The following is a 24,908-nucleotide window of genomic DNA, read 5'->3' as shown; positions in this document are numbered from 1 at the left end:
CTGGATGGTCTCAGATACAGATTTAACCCTTGAAGAGTTTTGGAAGGATCATGACAACAGCCTTTCCTGTGTGGGATTAATGGAGAAATCCTGGGCCGATGTCTCTCTAAGGACCCTAAGATCTGCCTGTGTACAGGAGAGAGACTTTGAGAGCTATGTAGAGGAGCCTGAGCCTTCAATTGACCAACTTGAGTTACAACCAGCTCTGGAGAACAAATTGAGTTCATAAGCAAAGGATCCACTGTACATGAGGTGGGCTGGGGATGATGGCGGCCTGGGTGTGGCTGACATTTCCATATCAAACTGCAAGCTTCTGGAAGGCAGGGTCCTTGTTTCATTATCTCAGTGTCTTCCATGTCAGGCATTTCAAGCGCCGCAATGCTGGAAATAATAAATGGATGGATGGATGGAGAAATACCCACAGTGGGCTTTCCTCCTTCCTTCAGGCTCCCTGGGCATCAGCTGCTCGGGAAGGTCCATTGACCTGAGTAGAGGAGAGCTGAGGAGAAACCTTGGCCTTGTACTGTGGGGAAGGGGTTGCCCACCTCTTGGGTCTGCCTGGGGGCTCACTTGAGCCCAAGCCAGATCTGAGTTCCAGTGTCCCACACCTTGGGTGCCCTCACCTCTCTCCAGTGTCACAGGCCTAGGTCTGCTGGAACTCTGAGGGGCTCAGGAGTGGCCAACTTAGAGAAGCATGTTCAGCCTGAAGGAGGGCTGAGGAGACCCACAAGTCTGTGCTGTGGTGTTTCCTGTGGGCCCAAGGCACTGTGATGCTCCTGGGTGGCCCAGCTGGAGCCAAGTCTGTTCCAGACCAGCATTTATAGCTGAAAGAATCATCACCAGATCCCAGGGTCCAGCCCACCAAGGACACTCTTCTAGTACCTCTCAGGAACCAAATTACCCATATTCAGACCCTTGTGGGCTGCAGGGGGCTGCTAGCCTGCCCACTCACCCACCTCAGAGCAGTCTGTGCTCTAGACACATGTAGTAATCAACTCCCGGAACCTTGGGAAGATCCAAATACAGTAGCATATAATCACGGAGCTTGAAATAGCTATGCCAGGGAGGCCATCTGCCACCTTGTGTGTCCCTGTGGACCCCCTTGGCTGAACCCCAAGGCCCTCCCTGGCTGGCAGGCAAGGTGGGGGTACTGACAGAACTCACCAGGTCACCTGCAGAGCTTGGGGGCAGCTTCAGGGTGGGACCTTGGGCCAGAGTTCCCAGAGAGGAGCCATGTCGCTCCTATCCTGCCAGCTCAGGGGCCCCCTCTACCACATTCTCTCCCTGCAGGGACAGCTGGATCAAGGCATCCTCCAGACCCAACCTCAGCTTTTCATCCCCAAGCACTCTTCTTCTGGACCCAGGCTCACTTTCCCTCCTCTCCCATTTGTCTTATTCTTTGCAGTGGCTTGAATGATAACTCCAAAATCAATATGTCCATGTCCCAACTCCCAGAACCTGTTAATAGAATCTTATTAGGAGAAAGGATTTTTTCAGCTATAATCAAATTAAGGAACTTGATATGAGATCATCAGGATTATCTGGGAGGACCCTAAATCCAATGGTAAATATCCCTATGAGAGAGAGAGAAGAGGGAAAGGCCATGTGAAGACAGAAGGCAGGGATTGGAGGGATCAGCCATAAGAAATGTTGGCAGCCACCAGCAGTGTTAGGCAGGGAAAGATTCTCCCCCAGAACCTCCAGTCAGAGAGCAGCCCCACTAACACCTCGATTTTGGACCCCTAGTCCCAAAGACTCTGAGAGAATAAATCTCTGTTGTTTTAAACACCCAATTAGTGGTAATGTGTTAATGTAGCCCGAGGAAAGGAATATATCCTTCCTTTGTATCATTTTGATTGGTTTTGTTCTTGCAGTGCTGGGTATCAAACCCAGGCCCTCACACATGCTAGGCAGGGGCTCTGTCACTGAACTACACCTGCAGCCCAACATCAGAGGTTCTTAATCTTCATCGTGCCTTGGACTAGCATGGGGGGTTTGCTACTCTAAACCATGGACAGTTGGCCCCATCCCCAAACTTTGATCCAATATGTCTGGGTGAGGCCTGAGAATTTGCATTTGTAACAAATTCTCAGTGGATACTGATTTTCCTGGTGTGGGGACAACACTTGGAGAAGCACATGCTGTTCTGTGAGCTCTGTCTCTGACTGTGTCCACCCATCCTCCATCCTTAGTCCCTTCCCCAAAGGCCCTTCTTCTGCCCCCAGGGATGCCTTCCTCCTTTCCTCAGTGCTCAGGAGACCCAGGTGAAGTCCCCCACCCCTTGCATAACTGGCGCCCTCCTCCTCCTCCTGAAATTGCCCAGGCCTCCCCCTGAGACCTTCAGGAGGCTGGGGCTGAGGAGGACGGACATGACGGGGCTCTTCTACCCTCACACAACAAAACCCTACTTAGCTTCATCCTCTGGAGGGTCTTGGGCATGGCCATCCCTGATGCTCTGCCCTGTCGGGCCTGCCTGTGAGCTGGGGCTGTGCGTGCATGGGCTGTTGCTGAAGAAGGAATGCTCAGTGCCTCGAAATCCCTTAAGTTCTTCCTAGGCAGACAGTCATTAGTAACAACCGACTTTGTGCTCTCTCGCTCTCTCTCTCTCCTCTCTCTCTCTCAGATTCTTTAGGGTTCCGACCAAGGCTGAGGTTTTTAGGGGTCAGTGCCGGTGCCACCATGTCAGCATCCCCTAGCTCCCCAGCAACTAGCACGGTCCCCCCAACCCAGGCTCCCCTTAACTCCAGAACTCCTGATAAGGACAGAAATGGGTCAACCCAGGATCCTCAGGCACTCACTGGCAGAGCACAACCCAAGGACAGCTCTGAGAGCAGGTGCTCTAGAAATACCCTGGTTACCAGAGACCATGAAGACCCATTCACCAGGGCTTGTCATCGTCTCCTTCAGCCCCCTTAGACCTGACCTCTAGAGGCAGCACAGCACCCAGCTGTGCGCAGGGACTCGGGGGCAGGCCCCTGAGTTCTGACGTTGGCTTTGCTTCAAGTGACATCACCAGTCTGTGCCTCCGTTTCCTGATCTATAAAGCAGAGCTGAGGAGACCACTAGCACAGGAGGTCACTAAATGAGAGTGCAAAGTGCCATCTGTGTACTGTTTCTATTAGTCTGTCCCTGAGGATTATTCTGGGGTGTAACTGTTCCTAGGATGGAGAGGGGTCAGAGGTATGGATGAAGGGAACCTCCCAGAAGCCCCTGGCTTTTGGCTTTCCCTGGGAACATCTCCTAGCTCTGCCCTCATGGGACCTCTGGCATTGAACAGGATGCCTTAGCCATTTCTCCAGGGGACATTCAGGTCTTTCCTCCTCCAACTCTGCAACATTCCCAGAAGACTGGAATACTCTCCACTGCACAGAGAGAAACTGAGGCCTAAAGAGAGCAAGCACACAGGAATCATAAGTGAGTCCAGAGCAGGGCCAATACTCCCATCGGAAAGTTCCTGTATCTCCCTAGAATGACATCCTCTTGGGACATCTGTCTGCCAATCATTCCATTAGACCCTCCCATTTTAGAGCTAGGAACCCATAGGCTTAGGGAAGGGAGACAACTTGCTTCGCAGCCAGTTATTGACACAACCAAAACTTAAACCCAAGTCTCTGCAACCCGAAGCACTGCAGCTTCAGAGAGGTACCAAAGGATCAGCACTTTGGAGTCGGAGCTAAATTAAGTCCCAGCTCCTCTTTTTCCTGGTGTATGACCTCAAGTAAGTTACTCGACTTCTCTGGGCTTTAGTTGCCTCCTCTGTAAAATGGACATAATAGAAGTGACCTTATAGGGCTTTCAGGATTAAAGGAGCTACAGAGTGTGCTTAGCATATTGAAGTGTGCCAAGTGGGAGCCACCCCTCCTACCCTGGCCCTGCGATGGCCTCCAGTGCCCACAAGCACATCTGCACGCACACACACACCCACTCAGCCTCCCACTGCCTCCCCTCTGCAGCAGGCAGCCAGCATGTTTTAGTCTGCTGGCTGGAGCAGAGGGGGTGTGGTGGCTCTAACTGGGGTTTTGGTTGAGAGGCTGCCACTGCTCTTGATTAATTTCCCCTTCTCCGAACAACGTCGCCAGCTTCTTGCGCCCGTCCTTTGTAATTACGCATTTCCCCCCTAGGGTGTCTAGCATTGGGCTGTTTTTGCTTTCTTCCCTTTATTCCTGCCACTGTGCTTTTCCGGCTTCGCCTGGGACCAGCCAGCCCAGTGCCCGACTCCTTCTGAGCTGCTTTGGTTTTCCATGCCATGCGCTCACCCCCAGGCCTGCCTTGCCCCCACCAGTTTCTATTTTCCCCCAGGCTCCACTGACGTTCCGTGGTTTCTCTTGGCCTGGGCTCAAGCCTGGTGTGACACGTCTGGTGTGGCCACCCTCCCCTCCCACATGGGTCGGGCAGGCAGCAAGTGTGTCCAGGGAGAGGATAGCAGAGCTGGGCACTGCCAGCCCAGGTGCCAAGCCAAACAGCTCACGCGCCACGTCTGACTCCGTACCTTGACCCTGGAATGGTGGACTGGCCTGTCCCATCCTCTACCCCAGCCCCTCTCCAGACTCCCCCAAACCTACTTCCTACAGCCCTGTGTCTGTCTGGCTCCAGCGGGTAAAAAGTAGACTGCAGGACCAAGCCTTCCCTGAGGCTCCCAGAGTATCCACAAGAGTATGCTCGGGAGCCCTCCGTGCTCGAGATGAGGAGCAGCCTTCTCCAGGGACACTTGCCCCAGGGTGCATCTGGCCTGCGCTGGGGAGGAACAGTGCACCCCGGGGAGCGCAGGCACAGGTGTGTACCCTACATGCCTCCCGACAGGAAGCAGGACATCTCTACTTGCTAACACTCTGGGAAGCGGAAGTCACCTGATGATGGCTGCCATAGTGTGCCCTCCCTTCCTGCATGTGGAGCTCAACAACTATGGGGTCCCCTGCCTTCCCTCCTCACCAGGGCTGACCTCAGACAGCCCCTGGTCTTGTCTGCTTCTGTTTCCTGGTCTGCTTACAGACAGAGCAGCTTGAAGAGGGGCTTTGTGTGGGGAATGGGACAGTGTATGTAAAACAGCCCCTGTGGGGCTGGCACGCAGGGTGGTCCACATACTGTCTTTTGTCCCCACACCTGTCCTCAGCCTTGCAGCCTGAGCCTGGTTTTCTGTCACTAAAGTGGAGGGAACTGGAGTAGGTGGGGCAGCACCTCACTGTGAGGTCTAAGGTAAACCCACCTTGAACGGTGCCACCACCAACTTCCGAAAGCTCAAGACAGATACCTACACAGAATCTATGAGTTGGGTTATGCGTACCGCTCTTCATTACACACCCACACCCACACCCACACACACACCCACACACACTGATGTCCTATAGGCAGAGCAACAAAGCTTCCAATTTAGTTCGCGCTGGAAGTTTGGTCACCCTCTAGGGCTCATGTTTTATTTACAACTCTTCCAACTTGCTGCTCGTGAGCACTTGCCATGTGTCAAGCTCTTAATGACCTGATCCCCCACCCACGCCATGCCAAAGCCAGAGGACTGAGTGTCACTTTCACTTCCCCTCTCCCAACTCCCACATCCAGTCAATGCTATTACTACTAATAATTGCAGTGGTGGCAACAAAAGTTCCCATTCTGTCTTTTCTGTACATTGACTCATTTCATCCAATTCTGTTGAGGTACATAGAGTCACTCCATGGGACTCCAATGCTTTGAAACTCAGCGAATGTTGACTGAAACATTTTGTCCTGTACTGGCCGTTTGTTTGGTACTTAACACACAAGATAGAACTCATTGGTGTCAATTGCTTCATGACATGCCACGCTTTCCAGCCCAAACAATTTTTTGGTACTCATCGTGCCCAGCAAACACTAAGGTAGCACTGTAGATACCAGCGTCCCCTCCACTTGGCTGAAAAGGAAACAGAAGCACAGTGGTGGGGTAACCTGCCCCAGGTCTTCCAGCTGGTGAGGGAAAGAGCTGAGATTTGAACCCAGGGAACCTGGCTGCAGAGACCTAATGACACAGCATCTTGATGTCCCGAGTCCACCAACATTTCCCTTCACCGCTGTCCCTGCCTTTCCTTCGGCCACTATCCTGCTTCCTCCATGCAGGGGACCTTCACCGCCCCCCCACCCCCGGCTGTCCTCTGAGACTCCTGCCAAGCTGATTTTCAAAGGCACAAACCCTATCACCCTGCCCTCCTGCCAAAAGCCCTTATAGGGCTCCCCACTGTGCAGAGCATACAGTCCAAATCCTTAGTAAGGTCCTTGCCTCCTTGCGGCCATGCCCATGTGCTAATTCCAGATATCTTCTCATCACTGCCCTTCCCACCAGTCCACCCAAAACTCACAGTTCAATCTGCGTGCAGATTCTCTAGTGTTCTCTTGATTCTACATCGTCTCTGCGCTTTGCGGACATTATTCCCTCTGCCTGTAACGTCCTTTGGGCCTCTCCGCCTGAATGACACTTCCTGATCCTTCGAGACTCAATCCAGGCATTGCCATCCCAGTAAAGCCTCAAACACATTGGTAAAACGTATGAATTTATGACCGGTTAGATGAGCAATATCACAACAACCCTGCCTCCCACCACAGCTTTGCGGAGCCTTCTTGTTGCAAACCTTTCCCACTTAACATGTATTTCATCTCCATGGCACCCTTGTGAGGTAGGCAGGAAAGATCACAAGTCCTGTCTGAAAGATAGGCAGCCAGAAGCCCAGAGAGGGAAGCCAAGTTTTCTGACTAGCAGGTTGCTGCTTTCTTCACAGGATGGAAAGAGGCAAAGTCCGCTCAGCTGCCTTATACCGATAGGAGTGGGGAACAAGGCCTCAAGCCCTGGTCAACCAACTGACAGGGAGTAAAGGGGCTGGAGTGGCTGCTGCTCATCTAGTCCCCAAGCCTCAGGGGTTGCCCACTTCCCCAGTGCGGCAGGGAAACTGCCCGTCTAGCCCAGGAGCTCCCTGCCTCGTCTGAAAGCAGGATCTTGAAATGTTTTAAGCAAAGGATATGATTCATAATTTAAAAAATAAAAATAAAAAACCAACTTAACCTCAAAATAAGTGCAAAGAAATCCAATGAAAGCCCCATTTTTTCCCTATGAAGTCCTCTTGATGCTTTGGATGAAGTGTCGACGCTTCCCCTTCCCCTCAACACACACACACACACACACACACACACACACACACACACACCCCTCTTACTTTGGGCCGCCTGCGCTCTTTGCTGGTGCCCTAAGCAAATGTTTGGTCAGCCCTGCCGGTGGGGAGCAAGCACGGGCTCTCCTGGCCTTTGGTCTCCTGACCCTCACCCCTACCCTGGCCCCCAGGGGCCCACTGGGCTGCCTGGTCCTGTGCTGTGGTGAGGTTGGCTGCAAAGAGAGGCACTGGAGCCAGAGCTCTAGGCGCATGGGGGTGGAGGGCCAGAAGGTGAGAACAAGGGAAGTCTGGTTCTGCCCATCAGGACAATCAGGAAGCTGGGATGGGGGGTGTCAGGGTGCAGACCCAGAGCCGGAGGCCAGAGGATGCCCAGGGCAGCTTCAGGGCAGGAAAGCCCCCCACATGTGGTTCAGTAGCTGTGGGGCTCCACGGATGAACCCCTTTTACTTTATGGTAGAATGATATAGGGAGCAAGGCTGCCTTCCCAGCCCCCTCATCGTTCCACTTGAGGAGAGAAAACAGTTTAGAGTCCTCCGACTTCCACATCCATGCTCTGGCCAAGACCATGGCAGTGTCCATGGCCAAGGATACCGCATGCCCTTGTCCCATAGACTCCTTGTGCCTCGGTTTCCCTCGCTGGCCAAATGCACTGGCCTAATCCTGTCTTCCAACTTTGATTTCCCCCCAAATCCGTTTGCATTCTCCCATCGATGTAGATGCACCTGTAAATTCAGCTGGGCCCCACAGGCACGTGCGAGGCGCCCATCACATTCCAGACCCATGCTGTGCACCCTGTGAATAAAAGCCAACACCTGTCCCCAGGACCGCACCTGCAGTTCAAGGGCCATCAGCCTAGAGCACCTGCTCCTGCCTCTGCCTACAGGCGCAGTTTTGCTGTCGTGGTGCCCCTGCTGGGCAAAAGCGGAACTGCAGGGTGCCTGGAGGGGTGGTTCTGTCATGAGTGGCCTGAGTCCCCAACAGCAGTCCCACCCTGGTGTAGGGGAAGTGGGTGTGTGAGCCCAGCCTCCCCTCCACCCACAGAGCCCTGGGGGCCAGAGCAGCTAGGTGGGGGAGACGGCCCCTTCCCGACACCCCACACCCCAGGCTGCAATGGCAGAACGCCAGGTGCCTGGGGACTGCTGCCCTGGTGGCCCTACCTAGGGAGGTCCTATTCCCACAATCCTCTGGGGGAGGCCTTCTTGCCCCTAAGATGCACACTCAAGTGTACACATACACATGCTGAGGATGACAACAAAACCCCTGAAGCAACCAAAGCCAGGAGCAGCTTCCTGTCTAGAGCGTGGAGCAGGAGACAGGGGCCTGCAGGAGAAGGGGGAGCGGAGGCAGGGGGGTCCCGGCTGTGACTCAGGCCCAAGGAAGCTGGTGACTCCCAGGACAGCCCTTGGTGACTCACAGAGACTGCAGGCTCGGCAGCTCCCACAGTGCCTCGGCAGGAATTCCTCCCAGCTGGTTGTTCTGCAGCATCCTAGGAGGAACAAGAAAGGGCTTTGAGGACCCCATGGTGGGTAGATCTTGGGGCTGAGGGAAGGACTGGAGAGCTAATCTCATGAACCCCCACCCCATGTTAGACCCTCTCTCTTGCTGTGGCTTCAGAGCCCTAGGAAGAATCCTGGTCCAGCCCCTACCCTGTTAGGAGGGCTCCTAGGATGGGACAAGAGTCAAGAGAATGAGGAAGATAAAGGGTTGAAGGTGCACTGGGGAGCAGTGGGGGTCAGAAGTCAGAATGCACGAGGTTCTGCTAAGTTGGGCCAGCAAGCACCTGAAGAAATGAAGGTTTTTCCTCCCCAGACCCCCGTTTCCTTTCCATTTAGCTGAGATGCTAATGGTTTCTTTGTGGGAGGGGAGGACATGGATGAGGGTAAGGCTATGCCTAGGGTGCCAGGGCTCCTGACAAATGTTTTCTGGCACTGTTATCCATAGAAGCAATTTGAAGTGCCCCAGATCCTTCGTCAGCCAGTCCTGGTGATCCAATCTCACATAATCACACACAGATAAGCCCATGCTGACCAGTGGGAACGATCCACTTACTAGGCTCCCCTCCTGGAACTGGAGCCTGGCCACAGGACGCCAGGGTGACCCCACAGGCAGGAATCCTGGAGCTCCGTGGGGCCCCTTGAAATCCCATGTGCAGGGCAGAATTGACCCTCTGCCCTGCTCAGCACCTCTACCCTTCCAGCCAGCCTGACTTCTCTCATCTAAACGGTGAATATTCTTCACTCCTGACCTTGGTGGGCCACCTCGGTTCTCACACCAGGGCCTCAGCTTTCTCAGGGCAAGGATCCAAGAGAGCCGATTGCTGGGAAAGCATGAGGGGCTTGGCTGCTCACAGGTCCTCATGAGGCCTGCCCCACAGGGCCCACAGGCTGTGTCTGGTCACCACACAGCCGAGCCCACTTCCAAAGAGGAGCCCACTTCCAAAGAGCAACCCACGTCACCTCCAGGGCCCTCCCACCCCCTCCTCTGCTGAATCCCAGACAGAGAGATCTAGAAAGACCTTTAAGGCCTCAGGATTGTGCCTCCTCCCCGACCCCCACACAGGTGCTGCGGTGTCTTCACCGGGACTTGATCTTCCCCAGCAGCAGGGGACTCACTGCCATGGCAGGGAAGTCTGGCCATCAGGAAGTCCTCTCCTTTGTGCGCCAAAACCAGCAGGCTGGAGTTCAGCATGGTGATCGATGGCTTTGCCCCAGACCTGCTCTCCTCAAGGTTCCTGCCCCTGTGCCTCCTGCACTGAAGTGCAATTGGGTTATACAGGCTGGAAGAACCTTCAGAAGGGAGCCGCCCTTTGTTTTCCAAGAGGAGACCGTGCCCTGAGCTACAAAGCAAATTAATGCTTGAATCAATCAGGACCAGGATCTAAGCCTTTCTCTCAGACCAGTGCTGTTGAGACCGAATTCACTATGCCTTTTGCTGGTCCCACTTCTGCTTTTAGCCCTGACTGCCTGTTAGAGTCATCTGGGTTTTTAAAATCCTGCCTGGTTAAATCTCCTGAGCAGTCTCTGGTGGAGGAATATTAGGCTTTGGAGGGACTCTGATGTGAACCTTGCGTTTGACAGAAATCTAGTTCTCAGCACTACTCCCCTGAGTGCACCGGGGAGCTCTGGCCAGAGAGCATCTGGGGGCGGGGCCATGGCTGCCACAGTGAGAAGGGCCAGGGCACCAGAGAGGCGGCTGAGGTTCTCAGAGCCCTTCCTTGTTCTGTGGAGGGGCTGTGGGGTTACCAAGGTGGTAGGAGGGACACAGCCGGAGCCCCCCACCCGGCGCACTCCAAGCCCTTCATCTGCCTCATGGGTCAGGCTTCTGCACAAGGGGTGTGAGGTTTGGCTTTAGTTTTCTTTTTTCTTCTTTTTTCTCTTTCTTGACTTCTTCCTTTCTTCCTTCCTTCCTTCCTTCATCTTTTCTCCTTCTTTCCTTCCTTTCTCCTTCCTCTCTGCCTGTCTCTAGGTCTCTCTGTCTCTGTCTCTTCTCTCCTCTCCTCTCCTTTTCCTTTCCCTTCCTTTCTCCTCTCCTCTTCCTCTTCTTTTTCTTCTTCTTTTTTTTTGAGGCAGGGTCTTGCTATGTAGTTCAGGGTGACCTTGAACTCACTATGTAGCCCAGGCTGGCCTCAAACTCCTGGTGATCCTCCTGCCTCAGCCTCCCAAGTGCTGGGATGACAGGCGTGTGCCACACCTGGCCCCTTCTCCTCCTCCTTCTCCTCTTCCTCCTCCTTCCCTCTCTCTTTCTCTCTCTCTCCCCCTCTCTCTCCCCTCCCCCCCATTGAGCTACCTTCTCAGCTCCAGTATTAAATTTCTATAGTTTACAATGTTGGGAAATTGATTCCAGATCCTCCATTTTAAAGGTAGAAAGACAGAGTCTCAGAGAAAGGGCAACTGCCAACTGCTCTGGTGAGGCACTGATCTGGCCTCACATCTTCCAGGGGCAGAGGAGGCCGATTTCCTGTCTTCTAGCACGAGCTGCCTCGGTGGGTCTCCCTGCCCGCCTGCTTCCACGAGGCTCAGTGTCCAGCGTTCCCGTGACTCAACCACCCCCCACCCCCACACCCCCATCGGCTCAGGTTAATTCAGTTCCTCAGCGCCCAGGCAGCCTCTACTTCAGGCCAGGCCTGGCTGCTGTCCGGCCAGGTGGAGAATAAACACGGGACCGGGAGAGTTGGGGGGTCTCCCCGAGACAGCGGCTCCCTCCCGCTCCTCTGTGGCCCCCAGCCAGGGCCGCAGATGGGACAGGCCCCAGCTCAGAAGCAGCAAGCTGCCTTTCTGGAGCTCTAGCCTTTACCAAGTCAGCAGGCCAGGAATCCTCAGCCACAGATTGCAGAGGTGCTGGGCTCTGTCCAGGAGCAGGGACAGAGGCAGGTGGGGAGGAAGCCCTGGACAGCCCGCCCTGCTCCCACATCTAGCTCTCATGAGAAGTGGCTGAGCCCCAGCAGCAGTCTTTCTAGCTGGGGCCATAGCAGCCTGATACAGAGAGGGCACAAACTCTGTCTGATCGCAGAGGAGGGAGGGCCAAGGCCTGGGCCTGGTCTGCCCTGGAGTGGGTGGGCATGGAGTGGGTGGTCTCTAGGGAAAGAGGCCTGTGAGGAAGGGTGGGCTGTGAACCTTTGGTGATCAAGACCCAGAGGCCTAGCAGACACACGCCATGGCCTCAAGCTGGGCATTGAGACACAGGAGCCCGGGCCATGGCTGCCCCTGCCCTGTAAAGCTGCACGGGGTAGGGGCCCCAGAGGTCGAGGCGTTGATCCACAGGTCTGAGGCAGCAGGAACAGTGGCTTCCCTTAGGTCCACGGTGAGTGGGTGGTAACTGTGCCTTTCCCCGCCTGTGGGACAGGTAGGAGTAGGGCTGACCATCCCCATAATAGGGCTGCAGCGTGCCATAACCCCACCCCGAGCCAAGGATCCAGAGATGGAACCCAAGGCCTCATGCATGCTAGGCAAACACTACCACCGACCTACACTCCCAAGGCCTTTTTATTTTTATTTTGAGATAGGGACTCACTAAATTGCCCAGCTTGGCCTTGAACTTGAGACCCTCTTGCCCCAGCCACCTGAACGACAGGGATTACAGGCACACACCACCAAGCACAGCTAGGGCTGGCTCTCTGGGTCCATGCCCAGTCAGAGCCCATGGGCTCGGGGGCTTGGGGAGCCCTCAGAGCAGAAAGGACCAGAGTGACACCTCCAGGGTAGGTGTGAAGAGGGTGTGAATACACGAGGGGAAGGATCAGAGAGGGAACCCCCTTTCTTCTATCCTTTGCCCTGGGGGGAGGAAGAAGGGGCAGAGTGAACCCCCGGGACAGCCTGGCTTCCGGGAAGGAAGGCACCACTCTGAGAAGGGTCCGGCACACGGAGATGGTGGAGAGCAGCTAAGGTGTCCAAAGAGGCCCTTGGCTGAGGGCTGCGGGGCTGAGGGCGGGCCCCACTGCTCTGTTCTTTCAAGTCTGAAAAGGAAGTGATGGAAGGACCTGCCACAAGGAGAAGAAACCAGACCCAGAAAAGATCCCAGGCCTGGGATGCGCGTGCCATCCTCCACTTTGAGGTGTTTGAGCAAGAGGTTGTTCCAGGGCAGCCAACTGTGCCTCCCGGAGAGTGATGGGAGGAGAGAGGCTCCTCCGACAGGTGGTCTCCAAGGTGGGACAAAGTGGGGTCACTGGCGGGGGGGCACCCCCTGCTGCAGTCCCTCCTGCTGCCCTCCTCACTGAGCCAAGGTGCTGCCGGTGGAAAGGGGCGGGCCGGCAGCCTGCGGTTTCTCCCGAGCTTTGATTTATTGCCCAATGCAGGCAAAGAAGAAAAGGAGGCTCATCTCTAAGCCGCAGTCTTAGGAGCGGGACGTGAGCCTCACATCTTCCGAAGGCTCGGCTCACACAGCCCGGCCCTCTAATCCGGGCGCAGGTCTGAGCCTGCCACTGGGGCACAGACAAGCCACCAAGCAGGCCGCCTGCACCACGGCGCCTGGTCCCAACTCTCCCCACCTCCGGGGCAGCAGTGTTTATGGAGAGCGAGACCCAGGTGGGGCCGGAAGGAGGAGGACTGGGGCAGGGAGAGGGGCAGCAGGGTCTGAGCGGCGCAGAGGAGCGGAGACAAGGGACTGAGGCTGGGGGCAGAGACGGGAAGGACCTCGGGCGGAGCAGGGAGGACGGGAAGGACAGGGGCCAGAGAAGCTGGGAGTCAGACGGGAAGTCGGAGAGGGACACTGGGGCTCAGAGGCGCCAGGGACCAACAACGTGGGAAAAAGAGCAAGTGCGTAGTCAGGGACTGGCCGGAAGCCTGAAGCTCATGGGCCATGGAGGAAGGGCCACCGGCTGCCCCAAGGACGAAGCAGTCCCAAGCCAGGGCCACACAACTGCACTGCACACTCTTCCCACCCTCTCAGCCGGATGCTCTTGTGCAATCAACAGCCCACCCAACCATACAAAGAAGACCTACAAACATCGTCAGGACTGAAGAGCAGCGGAGCTGGAGAATGCCTCACCACTTTAAGGAAAGCCCCAAATGGTTATTCTGTTGCTTCAGAATAAGCTCTCAAAATCCTTATTTTCTTCCCAAACTCATCCCTTGAGTGGTGCGTCCTCTCCAGGAGCCTCTCCCACCCAGCCCGAGACTCTCTGTATCCTCTTTCTTCTACCACTCTCCACCCTCACTCATCACGGGGACAGATGGATCGTGGATTGGGGTGAAAGAAGATGGTGCCTCCACCTTCCCTCCTCTAAAATGGGTCAACAGTTCAGTGGTAAAGGGAAGCCAGGTGCAACCGCACAAGGTCCTCAACAACTCCCACTTGTCTTTTGCTTCAAAGGAAAGCTGAAAGGGCTGGGAGGAGGCGGCCTGGAGTCTGAAGGAGGGCCTGTGTTTGCCATGAGAACAGGTATTCAGGGCTAGGGACCCAGAGATCAAGGTTGAGCCTAAAGAAAATCCGTGTGGATCCCTCCTCTTCAGCAGCGGTCTTCCCCTTCTGTAGGCTAAGGGGTCTCAGGGCCATCGACTGTGCTGATGGAGATCATTCGCAGTAGGGAATAAAGACGCTTCACTCCCCTGCACGGTTGCCGTACAGCCTGGTACAAAGAGCTTGTCGCCGACAAGATGAAAGCCAAGAGACAGCAACAGCAAGTGCAGTGAAGAGTGGAGATGAGGGGATGAGAAGCACACAGACAGGGAACTCAGTTTGGGCTTACAAACTTCCACTGGACCACGATTCTCAGTGCGGGCCCTGGAGGTAAAAGGGGTTGACTCTACTTACAGGATTTTCAGGCTGTAGAGGCCAGAGAATGCTTGTCCCGGGATGTGGGAGAGATGGTTCCCCGAGAGACGCCTGGAAGTGAGAGACAGTGGTCAGCGAGGGGCAGGTTACCCAGAGAGAAGGTGAGCTCTGTGGTTCTGAGCTCAGGGGTTAGGCGAGGGGAGCCAGGGCAGTAACTACCGTTTACTGAGATCCACAGCCCAGTAGCACTTCACGTGCCTCATCAAAATTCCCGTAACAACCCTGCAAGGCACCTATTACGGTTTGAATACCTCTTATTTGAAATGCTTGAGACCAAAAGCATTTGGAATTTCAGACTTTCTTCAGATTTTGGAAAATTTGCAGATGTATAATTATCTCTCTCAAGGATGGGTCCCAAGCCTGAACACAAAATCCACTGTGCCTCGTATACACAGGCCCTGAAGGTGATTTTACACAACGCATTTTTTGTTTGTTTTTTTTGCTGGGCATCGCAGCCAGGACCTCACACAAGCTACACATGTGCTCTATAACCGAGCTGCGCCCCAGGGCACTGCAATAATTCACTTCTCTGGTGTTCTAACTCCCACCTGACACATGTGGTCAGGTGCAGAACTGTCCACTTAGGGCATTGTGCGAGTGCTCAGAAAGTTTTAGGTCACAGTTTGGGGTTCGGGGTACCCAACCCGTATTAAGCCTAAACTTCAGGTGGGGAAAGTGAGGCTGGGAGGGGTCAGGCCCTGGCCCTCCAGGTCACAGAGGTGGTGGGGCAGGGCAGGTGTCCTCCTCCAGAGCTGAGCTTCAAGGCTCACAGCCACTGCACAGAGCGCACTGTCCCCTGGGCTGACCTGAGTCGCCCCAGCCTGTGCTGGATTACTGCACCTGTCACAGTGGACGGGTGGGATGCAGCTCACCCCAGTAATTCAGGGGCATTAAAAAATGGACGCTGAATTAGTCCAATGTTCTGGTCTAATTGTTACTATGTCTCTTGTAGAATGATCAATTCTAAAAAGAACAAATGAATGAAATATATTCAGTGCCCACACTCAAGGCCAACACCTGAGCATACAGTTTGATATGGATGGCTCAGAGACACTCTGCACCTCCAGAGTCCCCATGAGCATCAGATGCTGCTGGGAGGCCTGCCGATGTGGAGAAGCCAGTTTTAAAAACCATCTCAGAGCTAGGCATGGTGGGACGTGCTTGTAATCCTGCCACTCTGGGAGGCTGAGGCATGAGCATCCCACTAGCTGGGCAATTTGGCAGCTTGGTGAGACCCTGTCTCAAAATGAAAAACAGAAAAGTCTGGGAATGTAGGTCAGTGTTGAAAGCCTTGAGTAGAATCCCTCAGTAGTAAAGCACATGCTTAGTAAGCACAGGGGCCTGGGTTCCATTCCCAGCATGGCGGATACATAGATTCTCCAGGAAAAGTCTCTTTATTTGACATTTGTTGTTTAGAAAATAACTGTGTGGAAAGGGATCGTGATAACGAGGTCCCCGAGCTTGTATTCTGTAGCTGTTCCCTGGATGTGCCCTTTAGGTGGGGCCTTTAAAATAGGAGATGTAGAATCAGCCTGGAGCTCTCAGGTTGTGCCCCTGTCACCTGCCCTGAGCACCCTGTCCTTTGCTCTTGCTTGTCATTCCCACCCAAGTGAGTCACCTCCGCTGAAGGGCAAGCTGTCCACTTCCTTTATTTTATTTATTTATTTTTTAGACAGGATCTCGCTATACAGTCCGGGCTGGCCTTGAACCCACTACGTAGCCTAGGCTGGCCTCAAACTTGAGGTGATCCGCCTGCCTCAGCCTCCCGAGTACTGGGATTACAGGCGTGGGCCACCACAACTGGCTTCAAAATGGCTCCTCCTCCTCCAGGAAGGCTTCCCTGCCCCCTGGCGGCCCTGCCCTCCTGCACAGTGTCCAGATGCCCTGACACTTGGTGCCACATCCCCCTGCTGACTACACTTTTGAGGGTCCTCAGGGTCACAAACAAGCTCCCCGAGGGCAGCAGGTGGAACCAAACTTACTTTCCACACAAAGGGGCCCACAGGACCTGGCCGCCACACCCAGCTGTGGCCCTTGGGCTGATGGACTCCTAACTCCAGCGGGACAGGCTGGGCATTTGGGACCAGAGTGAGGTGGGGACATCCACCAAGGGAGTAGCAGGGCCAGGTAAGAGATAGGGTTGAAGGCGTTTTCGGGGTCAGCAGCCCACAGTTTGCAGAGCTTAAGCAAAGTTTTCCCCAGGAGCCACGGTGGTGTGAACAGAAGGGTAAACAGGGCTGGGAGGTGTTGGAAATAGAGCGAGGATGAAAGTGAGAGCAGTGTCAGAGGGATGAGGCCTCCTGGGGTGGACAGGTGGGGCACACACTGTTGCTGAGCAGAGGTTTACTCCTGAGCCCTAGGAATAAGACCAGACTCCTGGATTCCAGCCCGCTAGGGACACTGGGAGAGGGAATAGCCAGGGAGCACTCTGGGAGAAGTGGATCTGGAAAGGAAAGGTCTAAGAAATGGACCCTTCAGGCTATGGAGAATCACAGAGGCCCTGGAACTGGTGGGGTGCTTTTGGGTGTTTTAGAATGGAGGGAGGAGATCTGCAGTTAGGGGCTGGTTCACCTCTAGCAATGGGGGTGGCTAGGTCTGGAGCAGTGGGAATAGAGAATAAGGGGAGGTGAGGGACATCTCAGAAGAACCAACAGTTCTTGGGGAGGGGCTGGAGGCTAGACACAGGGGCCCACAGCAGCTAACAGGCGACTTTGGGGAGAGGTGCGACACAGACATCAAGAGGGAAACATTGCTTTGTGGGGGGCGGGTGACAAAAACTAGATTTCAGACTACATGGCCCAGCACTGCCACCCAGGGTCACTAGCAGGTCAGAGACCAGCTGAACACCTGACTGTCAAAAGAGCCACCTCCCAAGCCGCTTTCTTCCCCTTCCAGTTCCACCCTCCTCCAGGGGAGCCCTGGAGCTCCAGCTGGTACAGGTGGCCAGAGCTTTGCCTCCCACCCTTGTTCCCTGGGGCAATGACTCACAGCTCCTCCAGGAAACGCAGGTGCCGGAAGAAGCCAGGCTGAAGCTCGGTGAGGTTGTTCATGCTGAGATCTCTGCATAGAAAGAAATTGCCAGGGACTGTGAGCTGCCCGTCTGTACTGCCTGTGCCAGTCTGTTCTACTCAGGACCAGCCACTGCAGGGGACCCCAGGGTCCTACCACACTGCACCCTAACTCCACAGCCAGTCTGAGACTGCAGCTGCACCCTGAGAATGAGAACAGGGCCACCCGGTCCAGCTTTCCATTCTCCCCTCTGCCCTTCGCCATCCCTTCTGGGGGTCTCCTGAGACTGGTATGGTTGGGACCATGAAGGAAACTGACCTCCCCACAAAGGGAGGAGCTAGAGGGAAATGCATGGAATTTCAGAGCAGCAGGCAGGGGGTCCCTTAATCCAAAAAACACCTCACCTCCTGTTTTTACCAGTGGGGAAACTGAGGCCCGGGATCACTGCCACTGGGGTGCTCATCCTGGGCAGGTCATGGGGGAACATTTTTTCAACCGGCCCCAAACGAAATGGGATTTGATGCCCTGTGAGGCCTCCCTCTGCCAGTCTCTTTCCTGTTTGCTCCCCACCCACCCCATCTCCTGCTTCTCCTATGGGAGGTCATGGCCTCTCGGTGCACCCCGGAAGATGCCTAAGATTCCTAAGTGGAGGGATGTGAAGACCTGATCCCTCCATGGACCCACAACCTAGACCACTCTAAGCCTCCTGTTACCTAAGGGATCCCATGGTGGCTTTGGTGTCGCTGTCTTCTGAGATGGCCTGCACACCAATGACCGTAATCCTCACGTTGACATTACCGGAGGCCACTCTGCCAGGTACAGGTAGACCTTAACCAATAATCCTACTTAATGCTCACAACAACTCCACGTTAGCTTCCATCTTACATTTAAGAAAACAAAAAGAAAAGAGCATAGAAGTTCTGGAGTCAATAGACTTGGCCCTGAGGCCGTCTCCCTCCCTGGTTACCTATCAGACCTTGGGCTCCTGACCAATATGACCCTTTGTTTCCTCCTCCATAAGAACGAGATGAATAGCAAGCTAGTAAAGTCCTTGTAAGGATTAAGTGAGCTAATGTTTACAGACTATCTAATAAACAGTACATACACAACAAATATTTGCCTTCATCCTTCTACCTTTCGCTCAGTGCCCTGTAGACAAGAGTCCCAGCCCCACAGGCCAGGGGGTAGGTGGGGAGGAGCTGGGGCCCTGGTTTGTGGGTCCCACCCTACGCCCCATGGTAGCCTGTTCTTCTCAGTTTGCACCTGGGTGAGTAGCAGCGTCTGAAGTTGGCTGTGTGTGCCTGACACACTTTGGTCCATCTTATTGCAACTTTCCAGTGGCTACTTCTCAATTATGCCTACCCCTCTGTAGAGGGATCAGAGTGGGCCCAGAGCAGCCCACCATGCAGCTGGGCAGTGCCTACAGGCCCTGTTGCAGCCCTCCTCCCTCCTTGGAAGCACATTCGCCCACAGGCCTCAGTGGCTCCATTTCTCCCAGAGAAGAACCTCTGCAGTACGTGTGTTCTTTAGAAAGGCAGGCTGGGAATGGCGAGGGACACGTGCTTGGGAGCCCAGTTCCAAACTATAAAAAGACTGTTTAGTCTCAAATGTTTTATCTTTGATAAAGCTCAGGCTTTGGACTCCATGTCCTCTCAGGAAAGGAGACGTTCCATGCAGGATGGAGCCAAGGGCCTAGCATGCCAAACTCAGGGCTGGTTCTCATCTACATTTCCCTCCTGCTGCCCCCAGGAAACTGCAGGTCCATCTCCGGCCACCCTGGCCTGGAGCAGGGCTCAGCCAGCCACGTCCGGAGCCCGGAGGGTCACAATGGAAGCAGGAGAGGAGCAGAAGGGGAGGGTTCCTCCAGCATTTGAAGCCAGGGCTTGGTCTCAGGTGTCCCCAGACTCCATCCCCTGCCCTCGGGTTATCACTGGAGTATGCAGATGCAGGAGTAGCCCGGGCAGTGGTAGGGAGAGTGGGGTGATGTCTGCAGAAGCCAGGCTGCAGATCAGTCAGAGTGGACTCCTCCCTCTCGAGTCCCAAGCTCAGCTCAGCCTCAGCAAGGAGGGAGGTTCGCGGTGCCACAAAACCGATTACCTCTAAACATCTACTCTGTTCAAGGCTGGATGTGTCTGGACAGGCGCACAGCGGGAGTTCAAGGAGCTCGCGGGGCATGTGAGTCAGGCCTCATCACTCAGCTGTCCCTCCGGGGGCCGCGCTGCAGGCTCTGATGAGGCTCCAAGGCCCCCACCCCCCTCACCAGCGGCCTCATTGTTCTCCCCTGGGGAGGATGGCGCCGCACCCCCACCGCCCGCCCCCACATCCTGCCCCCAGACAGCACAGCCCAGCCCAGCTGCCGAGCTTCGAGCTTCGCGGAGGGCCAGGGAGGGGCCAGGAGGGTGGATTTCAACTGTTCGGTCCGGGGAACCCCATTCGGGCCGGCTGTCGTCTCACAAGAGGAAAAGGGAAGAGGCTGGTGCCGGGAAAAGGGAAGGAAGAAGAACGCCAGGGTTAGAAGAGGGTGTCGAGGCGGGGATTTCAAAGCTCAGACCCTCCAAGCAGATGCCACAGGCCCTTGGGATGGAAAGGCCCAGATAGGGGGCAATGGGCCCTGCACAGTGACAGGTAGGGAATCGACACACAGACCCTTCTCACATGGACGCTGTCCTATCAAGTTGGTGGCTCTGACGTATGACTGTCCTGGGAGGTCAGCTGGGCAACACAGAGGATGCGGCTGAGACAGTTCAGCCACTCCTGGACTCAGGAAACTGAGGGTACCCTGATCCTTGGGGGCCTGGGCTCTGGTTGTACCAACACTGGCTTGGCTGCATGAACCTGCATTTATAAGAAGGAGGTCATGCGTTGGGACGCGTGAACTCTTGGATGTGCTTGTCTGTGGGCATGCATGCTCCACGGGGGAGGGTACGTGTGTGTATCTGCACACACACACATTGGAGCACTGGCCCATTAAGAAGTTGCAGACTTGGGGTGGGAATTTAGCTCAGTGGTTCTGCCACCTGCCTTGCAACTGCAAGGTCCTGAGTTTGATCCCTGGTACCAAAAAAAAAAAAAGGAAGTCGAAGACTTGCTCCAAGCCTCCACCTATTATACAGACAGAAGCTCTTTGGGAAAAATGAATAGCTTCACCCAAATGTCACCCTTTAGGTTGGGAGACCTTGTTTGGCTGAGTTCCTTCCTTGGCCTCTGGTCTCTCTTCTGATCTGTCTCTGGCCCCCAGGGAGGAGAACAGTTTGCCCAGTGATGTTGTATTAGGGTCTGATCTGTGGCTGAATTGGATACCAGATGACTGAACACAAAACCTGCTCCACCCTATTGCCCTGTGATCCCCACAGGCTCCCATACTCAGAGGGCACAGGCTTAATTCTTTGATGTTGCCATATTGAAATTCTTCCTATCCTTTAGACATTTGCTGTTGCTGCTCTCCACTGAGAAGCAAGAGGACCGAGAGGCTCCCAATGTCATCCTGGAGCCTTCCCCTGGCAACCCTAGGATACCCAGAGGGGCTATGTGTCCTCTCTGGGCTGGTCACACCATGATGGGGGTCCAAGGCAGAGGGAGGTGAAGAGGTGAAGCTGACCAGCTCTCAGCCAGGCAGAGACCATGTAGGTCACATTATTTTTATTGTGTATGTTTCATAATACAACTTGCCCTGATACGTGGACACACTGGGAAGTCATCGGCACAGTCACGCTAATGGACGCATCCATCACCACACAGTTCCCTGGGGCAGGGCGCTTAAGATCTACCCCCTGCAAAGGTGGGGAGTGGAGCCCTGTCCCCAGCCATTGCTGTGTCCTGTAGTCACCTCTCCTGCAAGGTGGCGTCCTCTGAATCCCTATGGTATTTTGTACACACTCACTTGGCAATGCTCCAGAGCACTGAGCTCGGGCCTGGCCCCGTGCCTGCCTGTATCATCACCCAGCAGAATTAAGTGGCTGTGTGACCCCAGTCATGTCACTTCACATCTCCAAGCCTCTGCTTCTCATCTGTAAAGTGGGATCATAACAGTACTTGCCTGACAAGATTGGGAAGTATATGAGTTAATAAATCTAAAAACACACTGCCCAGTGTGTTATCATAGCTAGCTAATTGAATTATAATTATTTATATAGAATGATATCTTTTTGATCATGAGCTTCTTCAAGGCAAACACTTAATCTTAGTGGATCCTCCTATCTTAGAGAGGTACCTAAGAAATAGGGTGTTCGATAAACATTCAAATAAATGCATTAAAGGGCTGGGGTGTGGCTCGGTGGTAGAGCTCCTGCCTGGCACGCAGGAGGTCCTGGGTTGTCCCTATCACCATACAATAAACAAGGAAACAAACAAAAATGCAAAACCAAAACAGTGCATCACAGATAGTGATGTTGCCCTTTCTTGACCTCTGTGCCCTGTGGCTAGTAGCTTCCACGCTGCGGAAGTCCTCTTCCACCTCAGATTTGTTTATCCTCCACTGTGGAGTAAGACTTGGGCTCCACAAAGAGCCTACTGAGTGCTTGGCTCCAAGTAGTGCAGCCCTGGAGCACAGTGCTCAGGGTGACACGTCTTCCAGAGAACGGAAGTGGTCTCCTCCAAAGAGCTCCTCTAGCACCAGGATGCCCATCCTGCTTCTCCTGGGTCCTCTTGGGTTTCTGGGTGGGGCCTTCGGGCTGCTGTAATGTGCAGTGCTGACCCCCTTCCCCGAGCTGGGTATGACGAGAAGCAGGGCAGCCAGTGTAGAAAGAGCCCACCTGGGGATTCCCTCCACCACAGAGGCCCAATTGACAGGCTAGTGGCCACCGAGACCATTTAGCACTCAGAGAGCCCTTGCCAGAATTCACCGTCACCGTGAGAGGCAAGGGATGGGGAGGAGAGGGGGGGAATGCAGAATTTGGAATCAGGGGCCCTGGTTCAGTGAAATGAACAGCTAGGTCCCCTCCAGCCCTAATGATCTTCACTGCCGGAAACTGTGTGCTCAGCACAGTGCTAGGCTTGGCGGGTGGGGTGGGGACAGACCGAGTTTATGGTGTTGCTGGGAAAGGATTGTTTACTCACAAAGTAACATGTGTATGGTTTGCAAAATGCTCCTGCAAATTAAGTTCTCTCCTCTCTCAATTAAGTTCTAGACTGTTGGTACACAGAGACTCAGGATGGGAAAGAGCAATGGAGGAACTTCCTGGGCTGGAAACAGGAGTGGTGTGTGTGCCAGTCAAAAGTAGCTCACAGAAGTGAGTCCAGAGGGGACCCCCACCCCCAGAGCACCCCACAGCACCATGGGTGGGACAGCCTCTGTTGGGCAGGACCATCTCAACCCTTCTGGGCTTTCCGCCTCCCTGGCCTTGCTTGTAACATCTGTTATTGTGACCACTTGAAATATTTCATGCATGTTGCTCTGTGGTAGAGCGCTTGCCTACCATGCTCAAGAACCTGGGTTTAATCTCCACACCACAAAAAAAGTTAAAAATAAAATTTCTTAAAACAAGCCGTGTACTTGCAAACATCCCATCAGTAGCAGGTTTGTCTACACTCTTTCAATACTGGTGCAAAAATCGATGCAGAGAGGGACAGAGGTACCTGTTACCCGCCCTGCAAGTTAATGGCAGAAGGGGGATTAGAGTTAGGTCTCAAGACCCAGAAGGGTGCTCTTTCTACTCCCGCCAAACTGATCCCGAGTTTTCTGATGTATCTCCTCAGTCCGGTTTATTCCCGGACACTCCTGGCAGAGATAATGTGGACACGGCCACTTTTTTTGAGCTTTCAAACACACAACTTGACATAAAGTTCTCTCAGGTTGTTGCAATGTGCAAACGTTTCCTAGAAAAGGCGTGGACTTCAGTCTGGAAGAAGTGAATCTCCATCTGCAAAACACCACAAACCATTCTCTTGGGCTTCGCACACCATCTTATGTGAGAACAATGCTGTATATTTAAATAAAAAGGTTATGACTTTGTTTGGTCATTCCTTAGCTCCCTTGTTGGCAAGAAGAATGCTCTGCAGCCTGCCTGAGTGGCAGGAGGGCTGGGGCGCAGGGGAGGCAGGGGGGCGGAGGGAATGTGGGGCAGCGAGAGGGAACCGGGAGGGACAGGCAGGACAGTGGGCAGCCCCTAGACTTGGGGGTGCCCAGATGGATGTTTGTACAGGTCAGGCTAAACCCGGCGAGGCTGGAAACCCAGTGCATGGCCAGAAGGTGACCCTGTTCATTCAGGTGGCCTGGGAGGGACAAAGGTGGGGAAGGAAGCATCCCTAAAGGTCAGGGAGAGAGAAGGTGAGAACGTCTCATCACCAGCACTTCTGTGGTCTTCTCAACATCTGAAGGCAGGGAAAGGAGACCACGGAGGGAAGAGACCCAGGGGAGGGGGTCCCTCCCACTCAGAAATCTAGATGTGGGAAACCATGGTTGGTACGAGCCATTGGGCTGAAATTCAGGTTAAGTCCTATTGCTCCAGCTTCCTCCTGCAAGGGGCTCCTCCAGCAGTGGTGGCAGTCAGCCAAGGGTGTGGACGCCTGGCACAGCGAGGACAAGGAGACTGGCTTGGGGCTGTCCTGACCCTCAACACCACCTCAGCTCCCCCTGGGCTGAGGAGAGCATCAGGGGACTTTAGTCTTGGAAGCCCAGACCAGGCATCAGTTTTCAGGAGCAAGGCATAGCCCAGGGGTTGCATAATGCATGTGTGAGCTTCTCCCCCTTGTCTAGCCGTGCCACCCACAGGCAGAGATGTTAAAGGGACCCGGACCTCCTGGGCCCAGCTGTGACCCCTGTGTGACTGAGAACAGCTCCCAAGCACAAAGGGGCAGGGTCTCTGGACAGCACTGAAGCCATGAGGACCGCTCTGACCACTCTTTGCTCCCTGCCTCCTCTCTGGGAGGCTGCACGGACCTGTGCTGCTCGACAAGGTAGCCACTGGCTAGCCCCCTGTGACTAGGAATGCTTGAATTAGTTAAAATTAAATTAAATTTATATTGGACCCTTGAGTTACGACTGGTCTGACATACAAACAACTTGGGTTATGACCGGAATTTTAGTTTTTTGGGATTTTTTGGTACTGGGGATTGAACTCAGGTCCTTCCGCTTATGAGGCAGGTGGCAGAACCACTGAGCTAAATCCCTGGCCCCCAAAATTTTAGTTTTAACTTACGACCAACGTCTTGGGTTACGACCAAAATCCAGGCCATTTGTGCTTTCAGGTGGTCTCTGATAGATTTAACCCTTAAAGAGTTCTGGAAGGAACATTACAATATCGTTTCCTGTGTGGGGTTAATTGAAAAATCCGGGGTCATTGTCTCTCTAAGGGCACTGAGATCTGCCTGGAAAAAAGTGTGGCTTAAAATTATATAAGAGAAAGACTTTGAAGGCTGTGTAGAGCAGCCTGGCCAACCTGAATTACAACCAGGCCTCTCCAACGAATTGAGTTCGTAAGTCAAGGGTCCACTGTAAATTTATTAGCTGCACTAGCCACACTTCAAGGCTCAGCAAAGATCTAGAATATGTTGTGGGCCCAGGCAG

The 24,908-nt window shown here is 54.2% G+C and overlaps 1 protein-coding gene across 9 annotated transcripts in view; it reads right to left on the bottom strand.

Moving 5' to 3' along the window:
- The window catches only part of Lgr6 (leucine rich repeat containing G protein-coupled receptor 6), a 114,274-nt gene that overhangs the window by 68,783 nt on the left and 20,583 nt on the right, over nt 1-24,908 (bottom strand). For 7 of the 9 annotated variants that reach the window (XM_087193889.1, XM_021242217.2, XM_021242215.2 and 4 more), the window contains exons 2-4: nt 17,384-17,455; nt 14,375-14,446; nt 8,541-8,612 (exon numbers count right to left, since the gene is read on the bottom strand). In XM_087193889.1, the coding sequence (XP_087050015.1) occupies nt 8,541-8,612; nt 14,375-14,446; nt 17,384-17,455 (216 nt within the window). Of the gene's footprint in view, nt 1-8,540; nt 8,613-14,374; nt 14,447-17,383; nt 17,456-18,117; nt 19,628-24,908 lie in introns of those variants that run through there. The other 2 variants (XM_087193888.1, XM_021242218.2) reach the window with 2 other exon arrangements.

The sequence above is a fragment of the Heterocephalus glaber genome, unplaced genomic scaffold (assembly GCF_053883595.1).
Source record: "Heterocephalus glaber isolate CG9 unplaced genomic scaffold, H.glaber_assembly_v1.0 deba00001600, whole genome shotgun sequence".
Taxonomy (NCBI): Eukaryota; Metazoa; Chordata; class Mammalia; order Rodentia; family Bathyergidae; genus Heterocephalus; species Heterocephalus glaber.
Note: the sequence above shows the minus strand (reverse complement) of the source record. Positions and strands in the feature narration are given on the sequence as shown.